The 20,175-nt window shown below is 38.4% G+C and overlaps 4 protein-coding genes across 7 annotated transcripts; 3 read left to right on the top strand and 1 right to left on the bottom strand.

Moving 5' to 3' along the window:
• Window positions 1-434: 434 nt before the first annotated feature.
• Window positions 435-1,699, top strand: LOC148921246 (uncharacterized). The gene is made up of 3 exons (XM_089052933.1): window positions 435-892; window positions 1,183-1,235; window positions 1,307-1,699. The coding sequence occupies exons 1-3, from the start codon at window positions 728-730 to the stop codon at window positions 1,617-1,619; spliced, it is 531 nt and encodes a 176-aa protein (XP_088909059.1). The 5' UTR covers window positions 435-727; the 3' UTR covers window positions 1,620-1,699.
• Window positions 1,700-4,232: 2,533 nt separating this feature from the next.
• Window positions 4,233-10,177, bottom strand: LOC103318751 (sterol 3-beta-glucosyltransferase UGT80A2-like). Of its 3 annotated transcripts, none has more exons than XR_016127194.1 (15): window positions 9,848-10,176; window positions 9,572-9,753; window positions 9,222-9,473; window positions 8,604-8,715; window positions 8,317-8,445; window positions 8,011-8,181; window positions 7,539-7,602; window positions 7,174-7,231; window positions 6,890-7,067; window positions 6,021-6,151; window positions 5,542-5,644; window positions 5,371-5,447; window positions 5,154-5,242; window positions 4,917-5,066; window positions 4,233-4,681 (listed from the first exon to the last, which is right to left on the bottom strand). XR_016127194.1 is itself a non-coding variant. In XM_089052927.1 (15 exons), the coding sequence occupies exons 1-15, from the start codon at window positions 9,963-9,965 to the stop codon at window positions 4,496-4,498; spliced, it is 1,959 nt and encodes a 652-aa protein (XP_088909053.1). In that variant the 5' UTR covers window positions 9,966-10,176; the 3' UTR covers window positions 4,233-4,495. The 3 variants fall into 3 exon arrangements, 2 of the variants coding, with proteins under 2 accessions (XP_088909053.1, XP_008218403.2); XM_089052927.1 differs by having other exon boundaries at window positions 5,154-5,201; XM_008220181.3 differs by lacking the exon at window positions 8,317-8,445 and having other exon boundaries at window positions 5,154-5,201; window positions 9,848-10,177.
• A 143-nt stretch (window positions 10,178-10,320) lies between these two features.
• Window positions 10,321-13,802, top strand: LOC103318752 (ferrochelatase 2). Its single transcript, XM_008220182.2, has 9 exons — window positions 10,321-10,798; window positions 10,958-11,101; window positions 11,242-11,343; window positions 11,701-11,804; window positions 11,892-12,018; window positions 12,110-12,262; window positions 12,658-12,758; window positions 12,916-13,117; window positions 13,322-13,802. The coding sequence occupies exons 1-9, from the start codon at window positions 10,442-10,444 to the stop codon at window positions 13,544-13,546; spliced, it is 1,515 nt and encodes a 504-aa protein (XP_008218404.2). The 5' UTR covers window positions 10,321-10,441; the 3' UTR covers window positions 13,547-13,802.
• Window positions 13,803-14,912: 1,110 nt separating this feature from the next.
• On the top strand, window positions 14,913-19,841 carry LOC103318753 (uncharacterized). Of its 2 annotated transcripts, none has more exons than XM_008220184.3 (7): window positions 14,913-15,078; window positions 15,805-16,104; window positions 16,461-17,174; window positions 17,476-17,528; window positions 17,600-17,862; window positions 17,967-18,271; window positions 18,365-19,841. In XM_008220184.3, exons 2-7 carry the CDS (start codon window positions 15,916-15,918, stop codon window positions 19,679-19,681), a joined length of 2,841 nt encoding a protein of 946 aa, XP_008218406.2. In that variant the 5' UTR covers window positions 14,913-15,078; window positions 15,805-15,915; the 3' UTR covers window positions 19,682-19,841. The 2 variants fall into 2 exon arrangements, with proteins under 2 accessions (XP_008218406.2, XP_088909043.1); XM_089052917.1 differs by having other exon boundaries at window positions 17,952-18,271.
• The last annotated feature ends 334 nt before the right edge of the window (window positions 19,842-20,175 follow it).

Raw genomic sequence — 20,175 nt, 5'->3', positions numbered from 1 at the left:
ATTTAGCTTTGCGTCATGGAAAATGAGTTTAGCGCTGGGAAACAAGAAACACAAAACAAACTAAGGAAAATTTGGTAGGTCTAGCTTAGTGCAGGGTTTGGGTGTGTGCGCCAAAAGATCAAATAAAGCAAAACTTGGACGAGAATGATGCTTGCTTAGTAAACCCATGTGAGAAATGTGTATAATCACCCAGGCATTGCTGAGAACCTGAGGTTCTCTGTAACTGTTTAGCTTAATAAGAAGGCCATGAATGCAAAATGCAAAATGATTCTCTTGTTCTGTTTGTTCCTTATTCTGTGAATGGCATGCGTTAGGCTACTTGAATTCAAATTGATTCTGAAGTTTAAACATTTATGTGAATGGCATGCGTTTAGCTTCTCTTGCTATGCTTATTCTTTAATATGCAAACGGCATTTATGCTTGTACCTCACTGCCTGTGTTTTAGGTGGAGAATGTTAGTACAATTTTTGTTTGCCGCATTCCTCGTAATAGTGATTCACTATTTCAGAGTAGTCGAAATCCGTCTTTTGCCCTTCAGCTATCATTGTGTTGCTACTCATAACTGTATTAACTATATGAGTCATGACTTGCTGTTTAGTTAATTGTATATTCTTCCTTAACATATGCAGGTTATTCTGTGTTGAAATGAGACTGAACATAGTGGAATAAATACAAATTGACCACCCCATTGATTACTTTCTGCCGAAGGATTAAAAGAAAAAAGGATATGGATGAGTCTAATATACAAAGGAAATCACTGCCTGTGGAAAATAGCTGCTCATTGATAACCAAATTGAATAATTTTGTTTGTACTAATACCAGTTCTTATGAAGAAACTTCCGCTGAAAACTGCTCAGTAGATCATGAAGCAGATTTGAAGCACTCCAGAGAGGTATGTAATATGAAGCCTATCTTTTGTCAATTTGGAAATAAGGTATCTGCCTATGAGCACAAACACAATAATGTGAAATGAGATTAGAAATAAGATGCGACATGGAAAATACATTCTAGTTTACATATATTCTATAATAATACATATCTATAAAAACAAGGTCAGAATAAAAGGTGCATCATTGTTAGCGCTTAGTTGTCCTCGAGTGACTGACTTACTCCACTATTATTAACCTGACTTCATTTCAGTATATGTAATTTGTAATCACCGATCTAATTTCTTTGCTACAGATCATTGATTTTACATACGCTCATGCTGGATCTGCTGCCGCCGGAACTAAAATGTAGGTTCACGTTAACTTCAGAACTTATTGGTTTCTTATATTTTAATTGCTTACTTCATTAATTGGGACAGTTTGATGCATGAAGAAGAACAACTGCATGATGAGGAAAAGACAGGCAGTGACGCCTTACAACAGGCTGGAAAATTTCTTTGCCAGAGTGCTCAAAGTGCAATGGATGTTGAAGTTCTTTGCACAGATCATTTAAGAAAAAGTAGTGATACTAGAGACTCCTCTTTTGAAGCTGTAACTCTATGTAAACCAGGAAAAACCCATGCATTGATAAGAGATGAAGCTCAAGTTTTATCAAGTGATGATCTTAAAGCAAACCCCTCATTTAGGCAGATCACTTCCTTATTTGGACTAGTCTGTTATCCCCACTGGTAGGACTTCATTAATTTCTAGGAATGGATTTGAACCAGTCACATTATCAATTCACATTGTGTTTAACTTACAATACTTTATCTAAAAGAATTCTTACTAGCAGATTCATGTGGCACTGTGGAATGCAATGTTGACTTAAACTTGAGTTCTCAGAAGCAACCTGACCTGGCTGCGCCAAAAACTATGTGGGACCCCTTGGATTCTACTAGCATAAATAATGCCACTGTATTGCATGAACTCTCCTCCAGAAATATGAGCTGCGAGAATTGAAAGAGTAGAAACTCATGCTTCACGGTTACACAAAGATGCATTTGAATTTTTAGAAGTACTCTGGATCCATGTACCCAAAATTTCCCTGCACTTCTGTGGTTAAGTGAGTTTTGTCAAGGGGAATTGATTTTGAAGTCCCAAAGTCAGATAGTTTAGCACTGTAGCTATGGTCTAGAAGAATGTTAGAAGATTTGATGTCTCTATGGAAGATGGGGATTGAAGCTGCAGAGTGCATATATGATACTGCTCCGGCAACTTCACAAGCGATCCTGAAGCGATGTTCCCATGAAAGTGATAATGGAAACATAAATTTTAACAGTATCGCCGCGTGGCTATATTCTATAAATATAAATTTTTACGTAACGCCGGGCGGCTGTACTCCACAAATAGAAATTATAACAGTATCGCCGCACGGTTATACTTCATAAATAGAAAATTTTAACGTACAGCCGCGTGGCTTTAAACTATAAATAGAAATTTTAACAGTAGCGTCGTGGGCTATACTCTATAAATAGGAAATTTTTGGGGTAAAGCCGCGCGGCTATACTCCATAAATAGAAATTATAACAGTATATCCACTCGGCTCTACTCTATAAATAGAAATTATAAACGTACCGCCGCCGGCAAATGCCATCTGAGTACAATATTTTAACAGTATGGCCGTGCGGCTATACCCGATAAAAGTATAAATTTAGTTTCTTTACTTTTTTTTTTGGCCAACTTCTTTTATTTAATATATGTAATTAAGTAATATCTTTAGTTTTTTAAATTACTTTAATTAATAATTATATTTTAATTATTATTTCTTCAGTGCAAAAGTAGAATATTTTAAAGTATAAACGCGCGGCTAGACTATGTAAGTACAAGTATAGCCGGCCGGCTATACCGTATAGGAATTTTATACACTCTGGTGGACTTTGTATTTCCTTATAAATAGAAGTATGAAGGGGTTTTGTGTGGCGTGAAGGTTGTGTGTTGCTTTGGTCTCTAAAGATAGAGGTGTTTTGTTTTTCCACAGGACTGTCATTTAATTTAAAATATCACTAAATTATGATACAACTGTGGTGGACTTTGTATTTCCTTAATGTTTACATGTATTTTGTATATGGTTTTTACAACTGAATTTTGATATGAAACTAACCATGGCAGCAAGTGCTTTGTATTTGGAGTGATATTTGTTTTACTTGTGAGACGTTTTCAGTTTTTTTTTTTATAAGTTAAAGCGGTTACAATAAGTAGCACCTATAAAAAGCATTGTTTGACTCTCTGTTGCACATGATGAATTAAGTATGATGATCAGTTGGGTTGTCAAATGAGTTTAAGGCTTTTGATAATGTTATTGAATGATGAAACCATATATGAGTTGGAGCCTAATTAAACTGGGATTGGGCAGTTTGATGCTCATGCGAATGTAGATCAAACAAGTAGTCATTGAGGATGGATGATGATGGTGACGTTGATATTTTTTACTCCAATTGGAACAAGAAGAATCCAACCGATCGCCTTTTGTTGTCTCTTGCCTTATCGCTGCTCTAATTGGAATTTTAACTATAGCCTACATGTGGATTGCCATAGTAGCATGTCCAATGAAACAGGTGATACTTGTGATTTAGGTCTATTCAGAAGGTTGACTTGACTCTATCCCCTCTTCATGCCTGCTGGATTTTTGAGCTCCATTAATGAGATAGCATCTTCAGTATGTGCAACTATTAGGAGTCAGAGCCACAAGTCCACGCATAAAAAATGCAACGTCTGTTGTTTAACAGTGGAGCCGCGCGGCTATACGCTATTAGGAGTCAGAGCAACAAGTCCAAGCATGGAAATGAAACCTCTGTTGTCACGGGAAATAGTAGTAGTACTGGGGATATGTCCACAGAAAGCACAGTTGATACTCATCAAGCTGTTAAATCTCTCCTCAGTTGATATCTATGGAGTTTGGTGAACCTATTCCTCTATTATTATTTCTGATGCATCATATATTGTTGCTTAATTGTTGCATGTGCTTGTGTTTCATGTAGGTTTTTGAGCTGAGCTCAACACAAGGACCGGAGGTGGGTCTTTATTTATTCAGAAAGGTGCCGCACCATAGAAAAGCAAAACTTTGTGTCTCCTCCTCCAGTTGCTATTCCACCTGCTGGAATATGGAATGATCTGGCTAGAATTTTCTACTAATCTTCGGCTTGATGTTGTCAGGTTTGCAGATAATGCTGTAAATTGAGAGAGGCAAGTGCATAGGGTTGCAAGACTAAGAAAGAAACTGTGTTTGTATAGTGCAGCGGCCAATGGCTTTATTTTTAAGCCATCAATATAGTTCTTACGTCTCTTGAAGAATCGTTCAGCTTTGAAAATTTCCAAGCTCCCTACCAAAGCATCACATCTTTCTCAGTGTATTAAAAACACTTACAATAATAGTTTTTACTGTCCTGGCGGAAGTGGCCCTAATAGACATTATCTAATAATGAAAACAAAGGCATCTGTAGAAGATTTGTTTGACGAGCAAAACAAAAACGATGTAATGTTAAGTAACCTAGTAAGAGGATATCAGAATTTCACATTTCTGATGTCTTGCACATGATAGGAAGAAAACATCGCTGTGGACTAGTGAAGAATCATGTGTAGGGGGAGGAGTAGCCAAAACACCTCCTGATGGAAAATAAGCCTCTTCTAGCCGGCAATGACTCGGGTTTATCCTCAGATTTATTGTGAGGAAAGTGCCTGTGAAAGGCATTCACTGCTCCTGTCACCCCATCTTCGCCATCCATGGCCTTGGCAATTTCAACAGCACGCTCTTTAACCTTTCAACCGAAAATAGTTATTTCTTTATTAATTAATCTATTCAGGTCCACACTAGGGATTGAAATAACAGAAAATACCCGAGAGTTGTGACAAGTATTTGCATGTTGAAATTGATTACAAAACAATGTCAACTTCAATTAAATCAGTGCGTATGCATGTGTGATAAGTTTACACTCAAGAAATGACAAATTATATGTAAATCACTTGGAAGTTTAAAAAGAAAATGGTAAATACCTTTGGATCTAACATGAAGCGTATGGCATCGACCAACTTTTCAAGCGAGAATTCATCAGCTGGAATGGGTGCAGGACCTATTCCTCTGGCATGCACCCTCTCCCCCCAAAATGGCTGGTCCCCGAAGAATGGTACAATTGTGGTTGGACACTAAAGAGAACACAGAATATGAGCCAAATGAGTAACTGAATCATTTACAAATGTAAGACTCCCCAAGGATATAGCATTATCAGTTACCGCAGCTTTCAGACCAGCAGCAGTTGTCCCAGCACCCCCATGATGCACCTAAGAAATTTTTTCATATCCAGTGAGAAACCGGGAGTAGCCTAGTTATCCAAGGGGGGAACAAAACAACAAAACGACAAAAAGGTGCATCAAGTTCATGTGACGTTCTGAACACCAGTGCAGTGAAATCCCAACCAAATTAAGAAGAATTAAAAGCATTGAAATTTACCACAGCAGAGCATCGTTGGAATAGCCAATCATGGGGGCAATTGTCCACTAAATACACAGAATCACTTGGTTCTGTCACTGAGAAGAGAAACATATGAAGGCTTTCAGATGTAAAGAAGCATAAGAATACAATGTGCTTGAAAGTAATATTTTTTTAAGAATCAAGACTTACAATTACCAAGGCCACCCCAGCCTCGGTTGATGATGCCTCTCTGTCCAGTTATTTCCAGAGCTTGAAGAGTAATATTGGTAATTTTCTCTGGTTCTTCAAGAGGCTAATACAATACACATAAAAAAAAAATTGAGCAAGCAAGACAATTACCATTTCAACCAAATGTACAATCATGTAACCTTAACTATGCAATTCAGAGGTATACTCTGCATGTATTAGACATGCCTCAGTCAAATTAGACATTGACCAACTGAACAACCAAAAGGTCGATTTGTCATCTGTCATGAATAGACCTCCACAACCTGTTCGTTGTGGACCAACATGAAGGTGGTCACTCTTTGGAGATTGTGGCTTTGGTTGATTGTTTTAATTGGGAAGGAACAAATAATTTTTTTAGGGTAAGGACAAACAGAGCTACTCTGGGATAGAACTGGGAAAAGAATATTAAACATGAATAGAGAAAGCTGCAACAAACTCACAAGGCTACCAAATCCAATGTAGACAGGCTGTTCACCAGCTTCCAGCCACTCCACAAGTGAATCTGGGGGTTCATAATTTGAAGCAAGGTCAAGAAAACAAAAACCAACAACATCAACCTTCGGTCCCCAATCTGCCAAACAAGTAAAATGTAGAGCATATCAGCAAATAATCAGCATACTGTATTCTCATTTGGTCAAGCTGGTCTATTTCTACCACATCAAATCCTATTCCTGAGGCTTCTGCAATATTATCAGCATAATATTGCTAGAACAAGAAGAAGCCCATGTAATAAGATGTGCTTAATAATCCAAAACCACCATGAGGATTCTGAAATGACCATGTATCTCTATCATATCTTCAGCAAGAAATTAAAAATAAATAGTCTGAGTAATGGCAGAAGGCATCTTCTGGTACTGTTTCTCCATATTAAATGAAATTATGACTTTAGTTTACTTTTAATGAAATAAATTACCTCGAAGAGTCATAAACTAGTGGAGGGATCTAGCAGACAGTAGATTGTGAATGACATACATTTTTAGCCAACAAGATTATCAACATACTATAAAGTGCAAAACAAGTAAGAAACAAGGTGAAGAGTAGTAAGGAAATCCACAAGGAAAAAAATAGTAACAAGCTCTCAACAGATAGTTGCAACTGGAAGTCACTCAACACCTAGTGGGCAATGCATTAAAGTACTGTAGAAATAAAGGCAACCTCTGAGCAATATGGAAAGAAAGGCTGAAATTAATCTTCCATTATGACATTCTAAATGAGCAGTTCAACTTAGCATAGCAGAAAACTGTGACTTTACATCATGTCAATTCATGCAAAGTTTTCATCTGAAGGAAAAAAGATTCAAATATATGACCTTTAGGTTTGGGAACAAGATGAGGACTCCATATATACCCGTAGGGCACGTCAGGAGGAGAACTATAGTATCCACTTAAATATGTGATAGGTCTCAGCTTCAGCATTTTCTTCCTAAACTCATTTATCATGTCTCGAATTCCTAGCCAAATTAATGCATCGACTATTTGATATGATAGCTGGAAAGAAAAGAAAAATGTTTAATCACAAAATATAGGACTGGGCAACAAATGCATCAATATAAATCAAAATCAGTAAGATATATAAGTATCATATGAGACTCACTCTATATCCAATTGGTTGCTTGACACGGGATAGAGGATGGGGGAATTCGCTTGTAGGCCTAAGCAAAGTTAAATAATTATTAAGCAATTGATCAAATATGCAAAGTTGATGAAGAAAACAGTAAGCAACATGCAAACATGAAATAATATTGGATACAAAAGGACCCTTTTGGTGCCTTTCCAGGGTCACTTGTTTCTCAGCACATTTAACATATATACATATGTGACGAAGAGCTCCTACATTGATAATCTACTGTGTCGTTGAGAAATATCTCATGAACAATGTACGATGAAACTGTTAATCAACAAATTAATCATTTAATAAAAAAATCAGAATTGGATTTTAACCCAGAAGACAATACTTACGTCCATGGCATTGTGAAAAATATATGAAGTGGTACTTTTAATGCCTCAGCAACATCAGAATGCCCTGGACAAATGTTTGCAAAGTTAAGAGTCTACTAAATGATATCAAACAACATAAAATTCGTTCAGCTTTTGATATCAAGTTAAACAGTTCAGATGTTTAATTTAAATAGATCTTCTCGTTATTGTAATTTCCAAAGAACATAAACATGGAGACTTTTGGAGCATTAAGTGCTTCAGACAATGTCACCATGCACCCATCAATATTGTCAGAGGTAAATTGCCTTACACGTATCAATAAGTGAACAAAGGGTCTTAATTATTTCAATGGTAATAGAAACCACAAGCACACAAACACCATGGCCTCTTAGTTCTTAAAGTCAACTATTGTGTGTGGCCAATGCAATTTTTTTGAATAAGGCATTGATACTTGAAAACCCAAAAGAATATAAATAAGATGATGAAATCTAACCATATGCTGGTGGGTTGGCAATTATCGCATCTGCTTTAAATGGAACTTCAGAATCAGGATCAGGTTCCTTGCATGCAGGAAGTAAAGAAAAAATGATTTCCTTTATTTGATTTCGCTGAATTGATATTTCCGAAGGTCCTGATGGCAAGAAACCCTTATTCTTGACCATATCTGTATAGAACAAATACATTACATCAAGGCAAAGCCCCCACCCCATAAAGAAAAAAGAACATAAGTGTATAGAAAGAATGGAAAACATGTCAAATTATCAAAAGAACAAGCCATCAAGCCGGTGCAAAGTTTTACAGTACAAGAAACTTCTACTGTTTGAAACTTTTAAGGCAATCCACATTTGTGTGTTTTTGAAGGAATGCACAGAAGCCTGAATCTTCAGTTCCATATATCCAAGATTAAAATGATTCAAGCAAGCAGCACCTAAAACCTCAATGTCAAAACAAGTTTATGAGTAGACTTTTTACAAAATATATTTTTTAGCAATTACCAAATGAGGGAATAAGCAGACCAAACACTCATGAAAAAGTACACAGGATATTAAAAAAAATAAAAGGTTAGGAAACAAACTCTGCACTTACAACCAGCAAGAACTTTTGGATCTCCACCTAAAGGAAAGAACTCTAACCCAGCAGTAAGGACGAAATCTTTGAAATTTGCATGAGTTGCTAGCCTAACCCTATGGCCATATTCCTGCAAGTAAAATAACACATCCATCAATCCACATAAAATAAGGGATACAGTTCCAAGATCACGCAAAAAATATGTCTATTCTCAAAAAATTTTATCGCCTTAGAAGTTTCCATAACAAAAAATAAAACTCTAAAATTACTCAACTAGTATCCAGCGTTGGCAGTGTCATATAAGAACATCCAGGGTTAAGTAAATGGATATGAGCTACTTCAAAAAGTTTCAAAGAATACAGAAATCAATGGCATGCAACAGTTTCAACAATAACCAACAGGTACAATCCCAGCAATAAATCAACAAAGCAACTGAAATTTCAAAACAGCAACAGCTGGCATTTCAATTGATACAACAGTACAGAACGCTTAGAAAAGCGGGCGTGGGAATGTAGCCAGCAAAAAAATCACAAATTCACTTACAATTAATGTCAACATTCCTAAAGATTGTAAATAAAAAGTCATGAAAATTTCACTGATAAGTTCTGAAAAGCTAAAAGCGCATAAATATAGAACCTGCAAACTTTTTCCAATGGCAACAAACGGTTGTACATCTCCTCGTGTACCGACAATAAGCATTACAATTTGCAGCGGACGTATATCTAGAACTTCAGCTTCTGTTTCACCAGAAGAAGGTTTTTCATCACAAGGTTCACCATGAACAACTCCAGTTCCAAAATCCAGCTGCTGTGGTTTAATATCTCCCGGAACGTCAAACTGTACAGTCCCGTCATCTTGAACTCTTGCCAGGCGGTTTATATATTTACGCTGCATAAGTGTAAAGCAGTGATAAATCCTACAAATTTCAAGCAACAAAATCTACAAAACATTATTAAATTCGAAAAATAAGTAAATTTTTTGCGTACCTTCTTTCTAAAAGGAGTTCTGTGGTCGAAGAGTTTGGCTAGAATCGCAGCCAATGACTGATTATGAGTCAACCTCGCGCTTGCAGTGAGCTGACTCGAACTAGAACTCGAATGCGTTGATGTTCCGACGGCCGATGATTCTCCGGTCCTTCTCTCTGTTTGCAAATTCCTCTCAACAATCCCTACGCAATCCACATTTTTCCAAAAAATCAAAATATAATTACGGAAATACTTCAATAATAACAACGATAATGATGAATAAAAAGGCGAAGAAACCTGAAGAAGCGGTGGCATTGTCGACATTCGGAGGAGAGACTTCGGCTTCGAAATACACAGAATTGTCGCTGGAACTACCGGAATGGCTTCCGCGATCGTTGGATGAAGACTCCGCCATGGATATGGATTTGTAAATTGCTGTGAGAGATTCTCAAGGTTAACGATGAGAATGGGAAAGGTATCGTAACGTCCTTCTGGTTAAGAGTTGTTGTTATCGTTAACCGTTTAAGGCACCAAAAAGCGAAAAGGGAAAATGAAGAAAAGAAGAGAGTGGAGAGGTCACGTGGAGGACCAAACGGTTAGAATTTGCAAACTTGGACACGTCTCCCACTGAGAGGGCGCCAAATACGATGTAAGAAACCCGAACTACCCGACCCATGAGTTTTTCACGGGCCGGGTTAACACCGGCCTGAATTCGATTTCGAATTCGAACCCTCATCAGAAGTGAGTGAGAGTGGCTTCTAACAGTCCACGTGTTCTCACTGTGCACTCAACACCCATAGCCAAACACCTCCCTATCTTTTCTCCTCTTCTCTTCCTGTATGCTGTCGTTTACCTCTCAGTCTCAGTGGAGGGCTCATCAGAGCTCGGGCAATGGCGGCTGAATCCATAGCAATGCTACCCTGGACCATCTCATCCTCCATTCCCTCCGACCACAGGCTGCTGCCACGTGGAGGACTCTGCGTCTCTCAGAGTCACAGCTCTGCAGCACCTTCTAGAAATTGCGTGGTTGCCAGATACTCGTCGACACAATCTTCGTTGCTCTTCTCCAAGGACTCGCTGCGGAAATGCTTGCGGCCGCTAAAAGCGTTGGTGGCTTCGGAAACTCGGGACGTTCCTACGACGCCGTTTACTGGAGATGATAAAGTCGGAGTCTTGTTGCTCAACCTTGGTGGCCCCGAGACTCTTGACGATGTCCAACCCTTCTTGTTCAACCTCTTCGCAGACCCTGTAACTTCTCAAGCTCTGAATTCTTATTATTTTTTCTAGTTTTAATTACTGAATTTTAACAAAAGGACATTAATTTGAATTTCGTAACTTTACTGTGCATATCAATTAAAGTTGCTGTTTTGAAATGGTGATTTTGAGTGTATGTAACAAAATGGGCAGGATATCATCAGACTGCCAAGATTGTTCCGTTTTCTTCAAAAGCCGTTGGCGCAATTTATATCTGTTCTCAGGGCACCAAAGAGCAAAGAAGGCTACGCCTCAATTGGCGGTGGTTCTCCTCTTCGACGAATAACTGATGCACAGGCATGACATCTAATTTTCTCTTCACATCCATTGACTAAGTTTTCTTAAATTGCATGCAGATTGTAGAAAGAGTAGTGCTTTAAGCTTAATGGAAATGCTATCTAGTCAGAAATTCATTGGGTACCTTTTTCTTCCTTCAGGCGGAAGAGTTGAGGAAGGCTCTTTGGGCGAAGGATGTCCCTGCAAAAGTGTATGTGGGTATGCGTTATTGGCATCCATTTACTGAAGAAGCTATCGAACAGGTATTTATGGTCAACCTTAATTCTGATTTTCAAGATATCCGTTAATGATATCGAAGCTAATGAATTATTTGTACTTTGAAAAGTAAACAAATCTATAGCTTATGTTGAATCATTCTACATCAACTTTAGTTCACCAATTACTCGAAACTTGTTCTTCTTTCTTTATATACGATGCCACCTGATTATAGTAGTTATTCTGCACTTTTGTCAAGTTTTAGTTGAAAATCCAATTCATCAGGTAACCTGCAAATTTGTTATCTGGCATTTAGGTTTTTGCTTGCGCTCTATCAATTCTCGAGCTAGTTTTATGAACCAAAGTTCATGGATCTTCTTGTTGGTTTCAAAACAATTTTGTAGATAAAAAGAGATGGAATTACAAAGCTTGTTGTCCTTCCACTTTATCCACAATTTTCAATATCGACTAGCGGTTCAAGCCTTCGGCTTTTGGAGAGTATATTCAGGTGATGTCTAACTCTAGCCATGTGTTTCCTTATCATTGTCCTACAGTATAATCTTTAATTTGACCATATAGTTCGTTGGTTTATCAGGGAGGATGAATATCTAGTCAACATGCAGCACACAGTAATACCATCCTGGTACCAGCGTGAAGGGTACATAACAGCAATGGCAAATTTGATTGAAAGGGAGCTTCAAAGTTTTGATAGCCCTGAGAAGGTGTTGTTAACTTCTTCTTTTTTCACATTGTTAAAACTTGTTTTAGGTGGCAAATGGCTAAGATTTAGGTTCATGGAAATGTGCATTTTAGGTAATGATATTCTTTAGCGCACATGGGGTGCCACTTGCATATGTGGAAGAGGCTGGCGATCCATACAAGGCAGAGATGGAGGAATGCATAGATTTGATAATGGAAGAATTAGAAAAGAGAAAAAGAACTAATGCATACACCCTTGCCTATCAGGTGCGCTTGTGCTTTTAATTTGATCTGATTTAAATGTCTCCTGATTTAGAACTATCTATAGGTAAATTTCACTTTGACGTGGATAATAGAATACAATATTGGTAAATCATCTTGTTCTTAAAGAAATGCATGAGAAAGTAATCCTACACAAAAAAGAAAACTAAAGACTATTTCAGAATAGGAAACTAGGAAACTTAACTTCACTGGAGGTCTGGTTTTTGACTCGCTCTGATAGGGCTCTCAAGAATAGGGATAGGTTTTTCAAAGATCATCTACAAAATAGTGGAATACTTGTTATTTCATGTGAGATTTTTATGATTGTATTCTATGTCTATCTTCTGCATACATAATATATTATTCATGACATGGTTGATAGCTAGTGAATGTTCTTACAGAGCAGAGTTGGACCTGTGGAGTGGTTAAAGCCTTATACCGATGAGACAATAGTTGAGCTTGGGCAAAAGGGAGTTAAAAGGCTGCTGGCAGTCCCTATAAGGTAATTGTTGTCAGTGTTTTCTCTCTCTCTCTCCCCAAAAAAAAACTACCATTGATAGCTTTAGATTAGCTGCGCCCTGTACGGATGCAAACCAGACAATCATATGTATGAATTGTGGACTTATTTTTGTGATTAAAGTTTGATGCTTGATCCACAGCTTTGTCAGCGAGCATATTGAAACTCTAGAAGAAATTGACGTTGAGTACAAAGAATTGGCTATGAAATCTGGTATAGAGATTTGGGGGCGTGTTCCTGCACTAGGATGTGAGGCCACCTTCATTTCAGATTTGGCAGATGCTGTGATTGAGAGCCTGCCATATGTTGGAGCTATGGCAGTCTCTAATCTTGAAGCTCGACAGGTAAACTCCCTCCTGAACAATGTTGTGCCTTGTGTGTGTCTTGCGTGCACATGGGTGTGTGTGGGTGGCAGAGAGAAGCTTGCAAAGAGTAACATGTTTTGTATATTTGCCCCTGCTGTTTTTTTGTATTGAAAACCCATCTTGGATAGGTCCTTACTATACTTTATGCTTGTCTTTGGATGACGTTTGGGTATTTTCTCGCAGCCTTTAGTACCACTTGGGAGTGTGGAAGAGTTGTTAGCGGCCTATGATTCACAGCGTAGGGAGTTACCAGCACCTGTGACAGTTTGGGAATGGGGTTGGACAAAAAGTGCTGAGACATGGAATGGAAGAGCAGCTATGTTGGCGGTGGTTGTTCTATTGGTGCTAGAAGTCACCACTGGGGAGGGGTTTCTGCACCAATGGGGCATATTGCCCATACGTCGCTGAATCTAATCCCCCTTTCCCTCCTCCTCCCTTATCCTTCTTATTCTTCTTTTTCCTTTTCCTAAATGTACCTATTCATAATATGAAGCCGTTTTCTTCTTTTTTCCCCATACATGTTTTATGTTACATTACATACTAAGGCATTTGAGTCCCTGCTTACATGATCAAGTATAGGCCGTTGAGGTGCAGCACTTTGTGTGGGGGCAAAAGTTGAAAATTTGTATGATATATATAAGTGGTCCTGTAATCCTTCTGTTCACAGCATCGCACAATGTTCCGTGAATTTTCATGTGGTGGTAAGTTTTGTGATCTCCTTGACAGTTTCTTCTTTGAGATTTTCTATTTAAATCCCACAGTTCTCTTAGTTCACCCCATGTTCTAAGTTCACCCCAATTTCTAGTTTAAATTTTTACAATTTCTAAGAAAACCCCACTATCTTCCCAAACTACCCTTAAATACACCCCAAACTGAAAAAATAAGAACTAAAAGATATTTTCTATTCAAACCCCACAATTTTCTTTGTTCCCAACAAAAAAAAACACAAATAAATGAAACCCCAAATCTGAAATTTAATACTTTCTAGAGAAAGAGAACAGTTTTACCTCTCTCCAAGAATTGTAACTGGAATTCTAACACTTGAGTATTGTTGAGTTGAGAACTTGAGAGAGAGAGAGAGAGAGAGAGAGAGTTTGTAAACAGGAAGTTGGAAGGAGGTTTTTAAAACTTAATATGAATAGTGGTGGGGTCTGTAGGGTGTGTGTATAGATGTACTAGAGTTAATTATTAAGTTGGATAACCTTTTCTGTCTTTTTACATAATAATAAAACTTACAGCTTAATGATTTAAGTATTGTAGTGAACAAAGAGAAGTGCGGGGTTTAAATAGAAAACCTCTTCTTCTTTTTATGTACAAAATAATTACAAAACATACAAGGCCCAGCCCACAGATAAAATTTGACCCAAAAAAAGAAGAAGAAAAGCCCACGGATAAAAGCCGTCGGACCATAAATGTAACACTAACTCCTATGGGGCCCAACGGACAGTGACGTGTCATATCGAGGTCGCGTGTCCTCTTGGGCGCGCGTGCAGCAAAAGCTGATACTGTCTTCTGTCTGTTCTTGTTTCGTACTGCTTATCCTCTTTGGCACGTGAATTTCCCTTGCCTGTTCAAAGATGGGGCCGCCTGCAGGACGGGACGTATAAGCTTTAGCCACGTTGAAACGCGCGAACAAGCGAGCGTATCAACACGTGTTAATTTCACCCGCGTGCCCGCCTCGCATAGGAGATTCAATTTCAAAGAGAGAGGCGTTTTGAATATTAGAAACCGAAAAATAAAAAAACGCTAAAAAGGTGAAACGTTTCGATGACTCACTCAGTCATTTCACGGTCACTGATAAATGCTCTCTCTCCCTCTCTCTCCTCTGTCTTTCTACTGAGGAACAGCTAGTAAAGCACTCACATTTGATTTTTCTACGCACACAGAGGTCTCAGCTGTGGTGGGTGCTCGGACGTCGTTGAGCTCATCCTTCGTTTCCGGTTTGACCCTTCTCCATTCTCTTTTTACCTGATGCTCTCAATTCAAGTGATTTTTTCTTAGACATTCAATTAGTCATGTGTTTGTGGAAATTGTACAATTTAGCTTTGCGTCATGGAAAATGAGTTTAGCGCTGGGAAACAAGAAACACAAAACAAAATAAAGAAAATTTGGTGGGTCTAGCTTAGTGCAGGATTTGGGTGTGTGCGCCAAAAGATCAAATAAAGCAAAACTTGGACGAGAATGATGCTGGCTTAGTAAACCCATGTGAGAAATGTGTATAATCACCCAGGCATTGCTGAGAACCTGAGGTTCTCTGTAACTGTTTAGCTTAATAAGAAGGCCATGAATGCAAAATGCAAAATGATTCTCTTGTTCTGTTTGTTCCTTATTCTGTGAATGGCATGCGTTAGGCTACTTGAATTCAAATTGATTCTGAAGTTTAAACATTTATGTGAATGGCATGCGTTTAGCTTCTCTTGCTATGCTTATTCTTTAATATGCAAACGGCATTTATGCTTGTACCTCACTGCCTGTGTTTTAGGTGGAGAATGTTAGTACAATTTTTGTTTGCCGCATTCCTCGTAATAGTGATTCACTATTTCAGAGTAGTTGAAATCCGTCTTTTGCCCTTCAGCTATCATTGTGTTGCTACTCATAACTGTATTAACTATATGAGTCATGACTTGCTGTTTAGTTAATTGTATATTCTTCCTTAACATATGCAGGTTATTCTGTGTTGAAATGAGACTGAACATAGTGGAATAAATACAAATTTCATGTGAAAAATGCGGTCCTAGAGTTTGGAATTGCAGCAAGATTTCTTTTTGAAAGCTTAAATGTCAGGAAGCAAAGTGTTGCTAACGTATAAGCGAAAGCGGCAATCAAGAACAGATCCTGTACAGGGACATGAGTGCCATAATTCGCTTTTTGTTGCTCCCAATGATACTTCTTTAAGCAAACCACCAGACTTGCAAGTTCATTTGATTGATAAGCGTTCATCAGAACATTATAACAGAAATTCTGCGGTGAGATTTTAGAAAGTTGGAACCTGTTCACGTTTTTTAGTTTGTTTCATAGGGATATATGTTGTATGTCAATCATCTTTTGTAGATAATTTAATAATCCATCCTCCCCTATTTTTCCTCTAATAATTTCGTTCTTGAAAAAATACTGAAAAGAAAAAGGTTTTAAGGGATTACCAGATACCACCAGAATGTGCCCTATTCAACCGACCCTTGAAAGCGTATTAGTTGAGATGAACATTTAGATTTGGTTCTTTAATTCAGGTTTCTACGAAGATCTTCTCTTAGTTGTCTTAGACCTATAATTTATTTTTAAGGTCATTGCTATATTCTGTCTCACCTGCCTCTTTTTCTTGCAGGTATGCCATGTATGTTTTGTGTGCGGTGTCGAGGGTAACCTGAAGCACTGTGGCAAATGCCTTCAGTCGTATCATCTCCAATGCCTAGATAAGCCCCATAAAGAAAAGAAACACATTGAAGTATCTCGCACAAGACAAATACCAATTAAAACCTTTCCGACAAGTCTTGATGAGGTTCCCACCCAAAGGGATGCATATGGGAATAAGTCTAGTGGCAAGAAAGTTGGCTCATCTTCAAATTCTAATGCTGGAGCATTGGTTGATGATAATAATGTTGGAGGGAGGTTAGTTTCTCAATTGGTGATGAATTCCGCTGTAATTACTGCTGATTTTGTCAGACAAAAATCATCATCAGCAGCCGCAGCATTTGAAAGAAAAAGCAGCTCTGAATGTGATGGTAGCACGCCAAGATTGAATACATCAAACTTAGAAGACACTGATTCATTCTCTAGAAATAAGTTAGATAAATTAGGTGGTGATTCAGCTGCGCAAAACAAGTTGACCACCCCATTGGTTACTTTCTGCCGAAGGAATAAAAGAAAAAAGGATATGGATGAGTCTAGTATACAAAGGAAATCACTGCCTGTGGAAAATAGCTGCTCATTGATAACCAAATTGAATAATTCTGTTTGTATTAATACCAGTTCTTATGAAGAAACTTCCCCTGAAAACTGCTCAGTAGATCATGAAGCAGATTTGAAGCATTCCAGAGAGGTATGTAATATGAAGCCTATCTTTTGTCAATTTAGAAATAATGTATCTGCCTATGAGCACAAACACAATCATGTGAAATGAGAATTAGAAAATAAGATGCGACATGGAAAATACATTCTCATTTACATGTATTCTATAATAATACATATGTATAAAAACAAGGTCAGAATAAAAGGTGCATCATTGTTAGTGCTTAGTTGTCCTTGACTGGCTGACTGACTCCACCATTATGTGCATTCTTAACCTGATACTTCATTTCTGTATGTAATTTGTAATCACCGATCTAATTTCTTTGCTACAGATCTTTGATTTTACATATGCTCGTGCTGGATCTGCTGCCGCTGGTACTAAAATGTAGGTTCACATTAACTTCAGAACTTATTGGTTTCTTATATTTTAATTGCTTACTTCATTCATCGGGACAGTTCGATGCATGAAGAAGAACAACTGCATGATGAGGAAAAAACAGGCAGTGACGCCTTACAACAGGCTGGAAAAGTTCTTGACCAGAATGCTCAAAGTGCAATGGATGCTGAAGTTCTTTGCACGGATCATTTAAGAAAAAGTAGTGATACTAGAGACTCCTCTTCCGAAGCTCAAGATTTATCAAGTGATGATCTTAAAGCAACAGAAACCCCTCATTTAGGCAGATCACTTTCTTATTTGGACTTGTCTGTTATCCCCACTGGTAGGACTTCATTAATTTCTAGGAATGCATTTGAACCAGTAACATTATCAATTCACGTTGTGTTTAACTTACAATACTTTATCTAAAAGAATTCTTACTAGCAGATTCATGTGGCACTGTGGAATGCAATGTTGACTTAAACTTGAGTTCTCAGAAGCAACCTGACCTGGCTGCGCAAAAAACTATGTGGGACTCCTTGGATTCTACTAGCAGAAATAATGCCACTGTATTGCATGAACTGTCTCCTCCAGAAATGTCAGCTGCGAGAATTGAAAGGGTAGAAACTCATGCTTCACGGTTACACAAAGATGCATTTGAATTTTTAGAAGTTGGTGACAGCTGCAAAGATGATGATAAAGTTAGTCCTCTATTTCCCAAGGAAATTACACCAAAAAACCAATGTCTGCAAGTGAGTGTTGTAAGTCTTGTTGTTTGAAGTTTTGGGGATGATTTGGCTGTCAACTGATCTTATTTTACTTTTCATGTTTGGAATTGATTCCAGCTATTTTCAGAAGAAAAAACCAGTGACATTTTTCGCCCAGTGACAACACAGCCTGTGGCGGCGTCTTCTATAGCTTCAGAACAAAGAAAAATTCTTCAGTTGGGAGGCAAAAATAATCAACCAGAACAAGAATCTCCTCTGTTACTAGGTCTATCCTTACCAGAAAACCCTTTAACCGCAGGATGTGCAACCAATACCTGCTTCAGTGCATTTCCCTTCTTGAACTCTGTCATTGAAACCAGAGAATTTATCCGAGATGCAGCACTCCAATCTTCCTCGAGCCATTTATCATCAGTATTGAGACACAAGCTTATGCATGATAGCATTGCAAGCCGAGCAAGAGCTTTCAATGAATGGAGTAGTTTTCACGACAAATATAAGCCATATAGTACAATGTGGTCTGAAGAGGAGTTGGATTTTCTATGGATAGGTGTGAGGAGACATGGAAGGGACAATTGGGATGCTATGTTAAGGGATCCAAGATTGCACTTCTCATCATGGAGGGTGGCAAGGGACTTAGCTGAGCGGTGGGAAGAGGAACAGTCAAAACTTTTGAGTGGCATATGTGTTCCTCAATTCAAGTACTCGATAGCACAAGGCAGTTCTTTGGACTACCACTACTTCTTAGGTCCAAAAACAGGAATCTGGAAAGAAAATACAGCAGATGAACCCGGACTTTCATTTGGCAATGTTGATGCTTGTAGAGGAGGTAATGCCTGGAGGAGGCCACTATTCCAGCCGGCTTATACTTGCAATAATGGCAATGAACACCTCCAGAGGCCTATTAGTTACACAAAGAGGACATCTCATTTTGGTTTCCGAAGGGAGAAGTATGACGAGGATGAATTTAGTATTTTAAGTAGAAGTAGGAGGATGGCAAAGGGCAATTTACTATCAACTAATGGCCCCACAACTTGTGTTGGAGCAAAGGGAAACTTGCCCCACTGGCTCAGAGAAGCTGTTGTTGCTTCCCCAGTGAGCCTGACAGAGCCAACTCCGTCGTCAACTGTTTCATTGATTGCTCATCCAGACATGTTGAATGTCACCTATCCTGATTTTGATCGTCAGGAATCACATTTTGTACCTAGGAATGAAATGCGGTTTACAATGGGTGTTTTCAGAGAAAACAACCTGCCGCCATTAAGTACTAGTCCTCTTTCCAATTACCCATCAGGAATAGGACTTGGAGGACTCGGGATGGCTAATCTGAGAAGGGATTATTCTCGTCACGGGGGTAAGCAAGAAGACTTGATTGTTATAGACAGCGATGCTTCTTCTGAAGAGACTATATCTGATGATCGTAGTGCTAGGGTGTAGCTTCAAGGTAGCTTGGCTGGGGGGTGAAACTCTGTTTGTTTATAGGGGAAGTATAGAAAGGTGGTGTGCAGAGTTTGTTAGTCAGGCAATTTGTAAATGCAAGGAATGTGGAACTTGTCATTGAATGTTCTATGCTTATTATAAGAGAATCTTTCTCAGATACGTGCTGTCTGGGCTAAATCCGGCCACAAATATTTTATTTGTGGCGGATCCACTTTGTTGGTTTTCTTGTAGTTTAAGGCTCTCTGTATTATAATCTTTCCTGGAACAAGAACAATTTCTTGTAGTTTAAGGCCCTCTGTATTATAAATCTTTCCCGGAACATGAAAAAGAATCGGGAATGCTTGTTAAGTGAGTATTCAATAGCCGTTGGATTAAAAGCATTGATGATCCAACAGCGACTCTCAATCTTTTGGTGTATCAACATCGGGAAACTATTTACTCTGATTTTTGGGAAAGTTTGTGTCTTTCTTTTTGGGGGTGCACCGTGCATG

This window comes from Prunus mume, linkage group LG1, assembly GCF_029339155.1.
Source record: "Prunus mume cultivar Tortuosa linkage group LG1, ASM2933915v1, whole genome shotgun sequence".
In the NCBI taxonomy this organism is placed as follows: domain Eukaryota; kingdom Viridiplantae; phylum Streptophyta; class Magnoliopsida; order Rosales; family Rosaceae; genus Prunus; species Prunus mume.
Note: the sequence above shows the minus strand (reverse complement) of the source record. Positions and strands in the feature narration are given on the sequence as shown.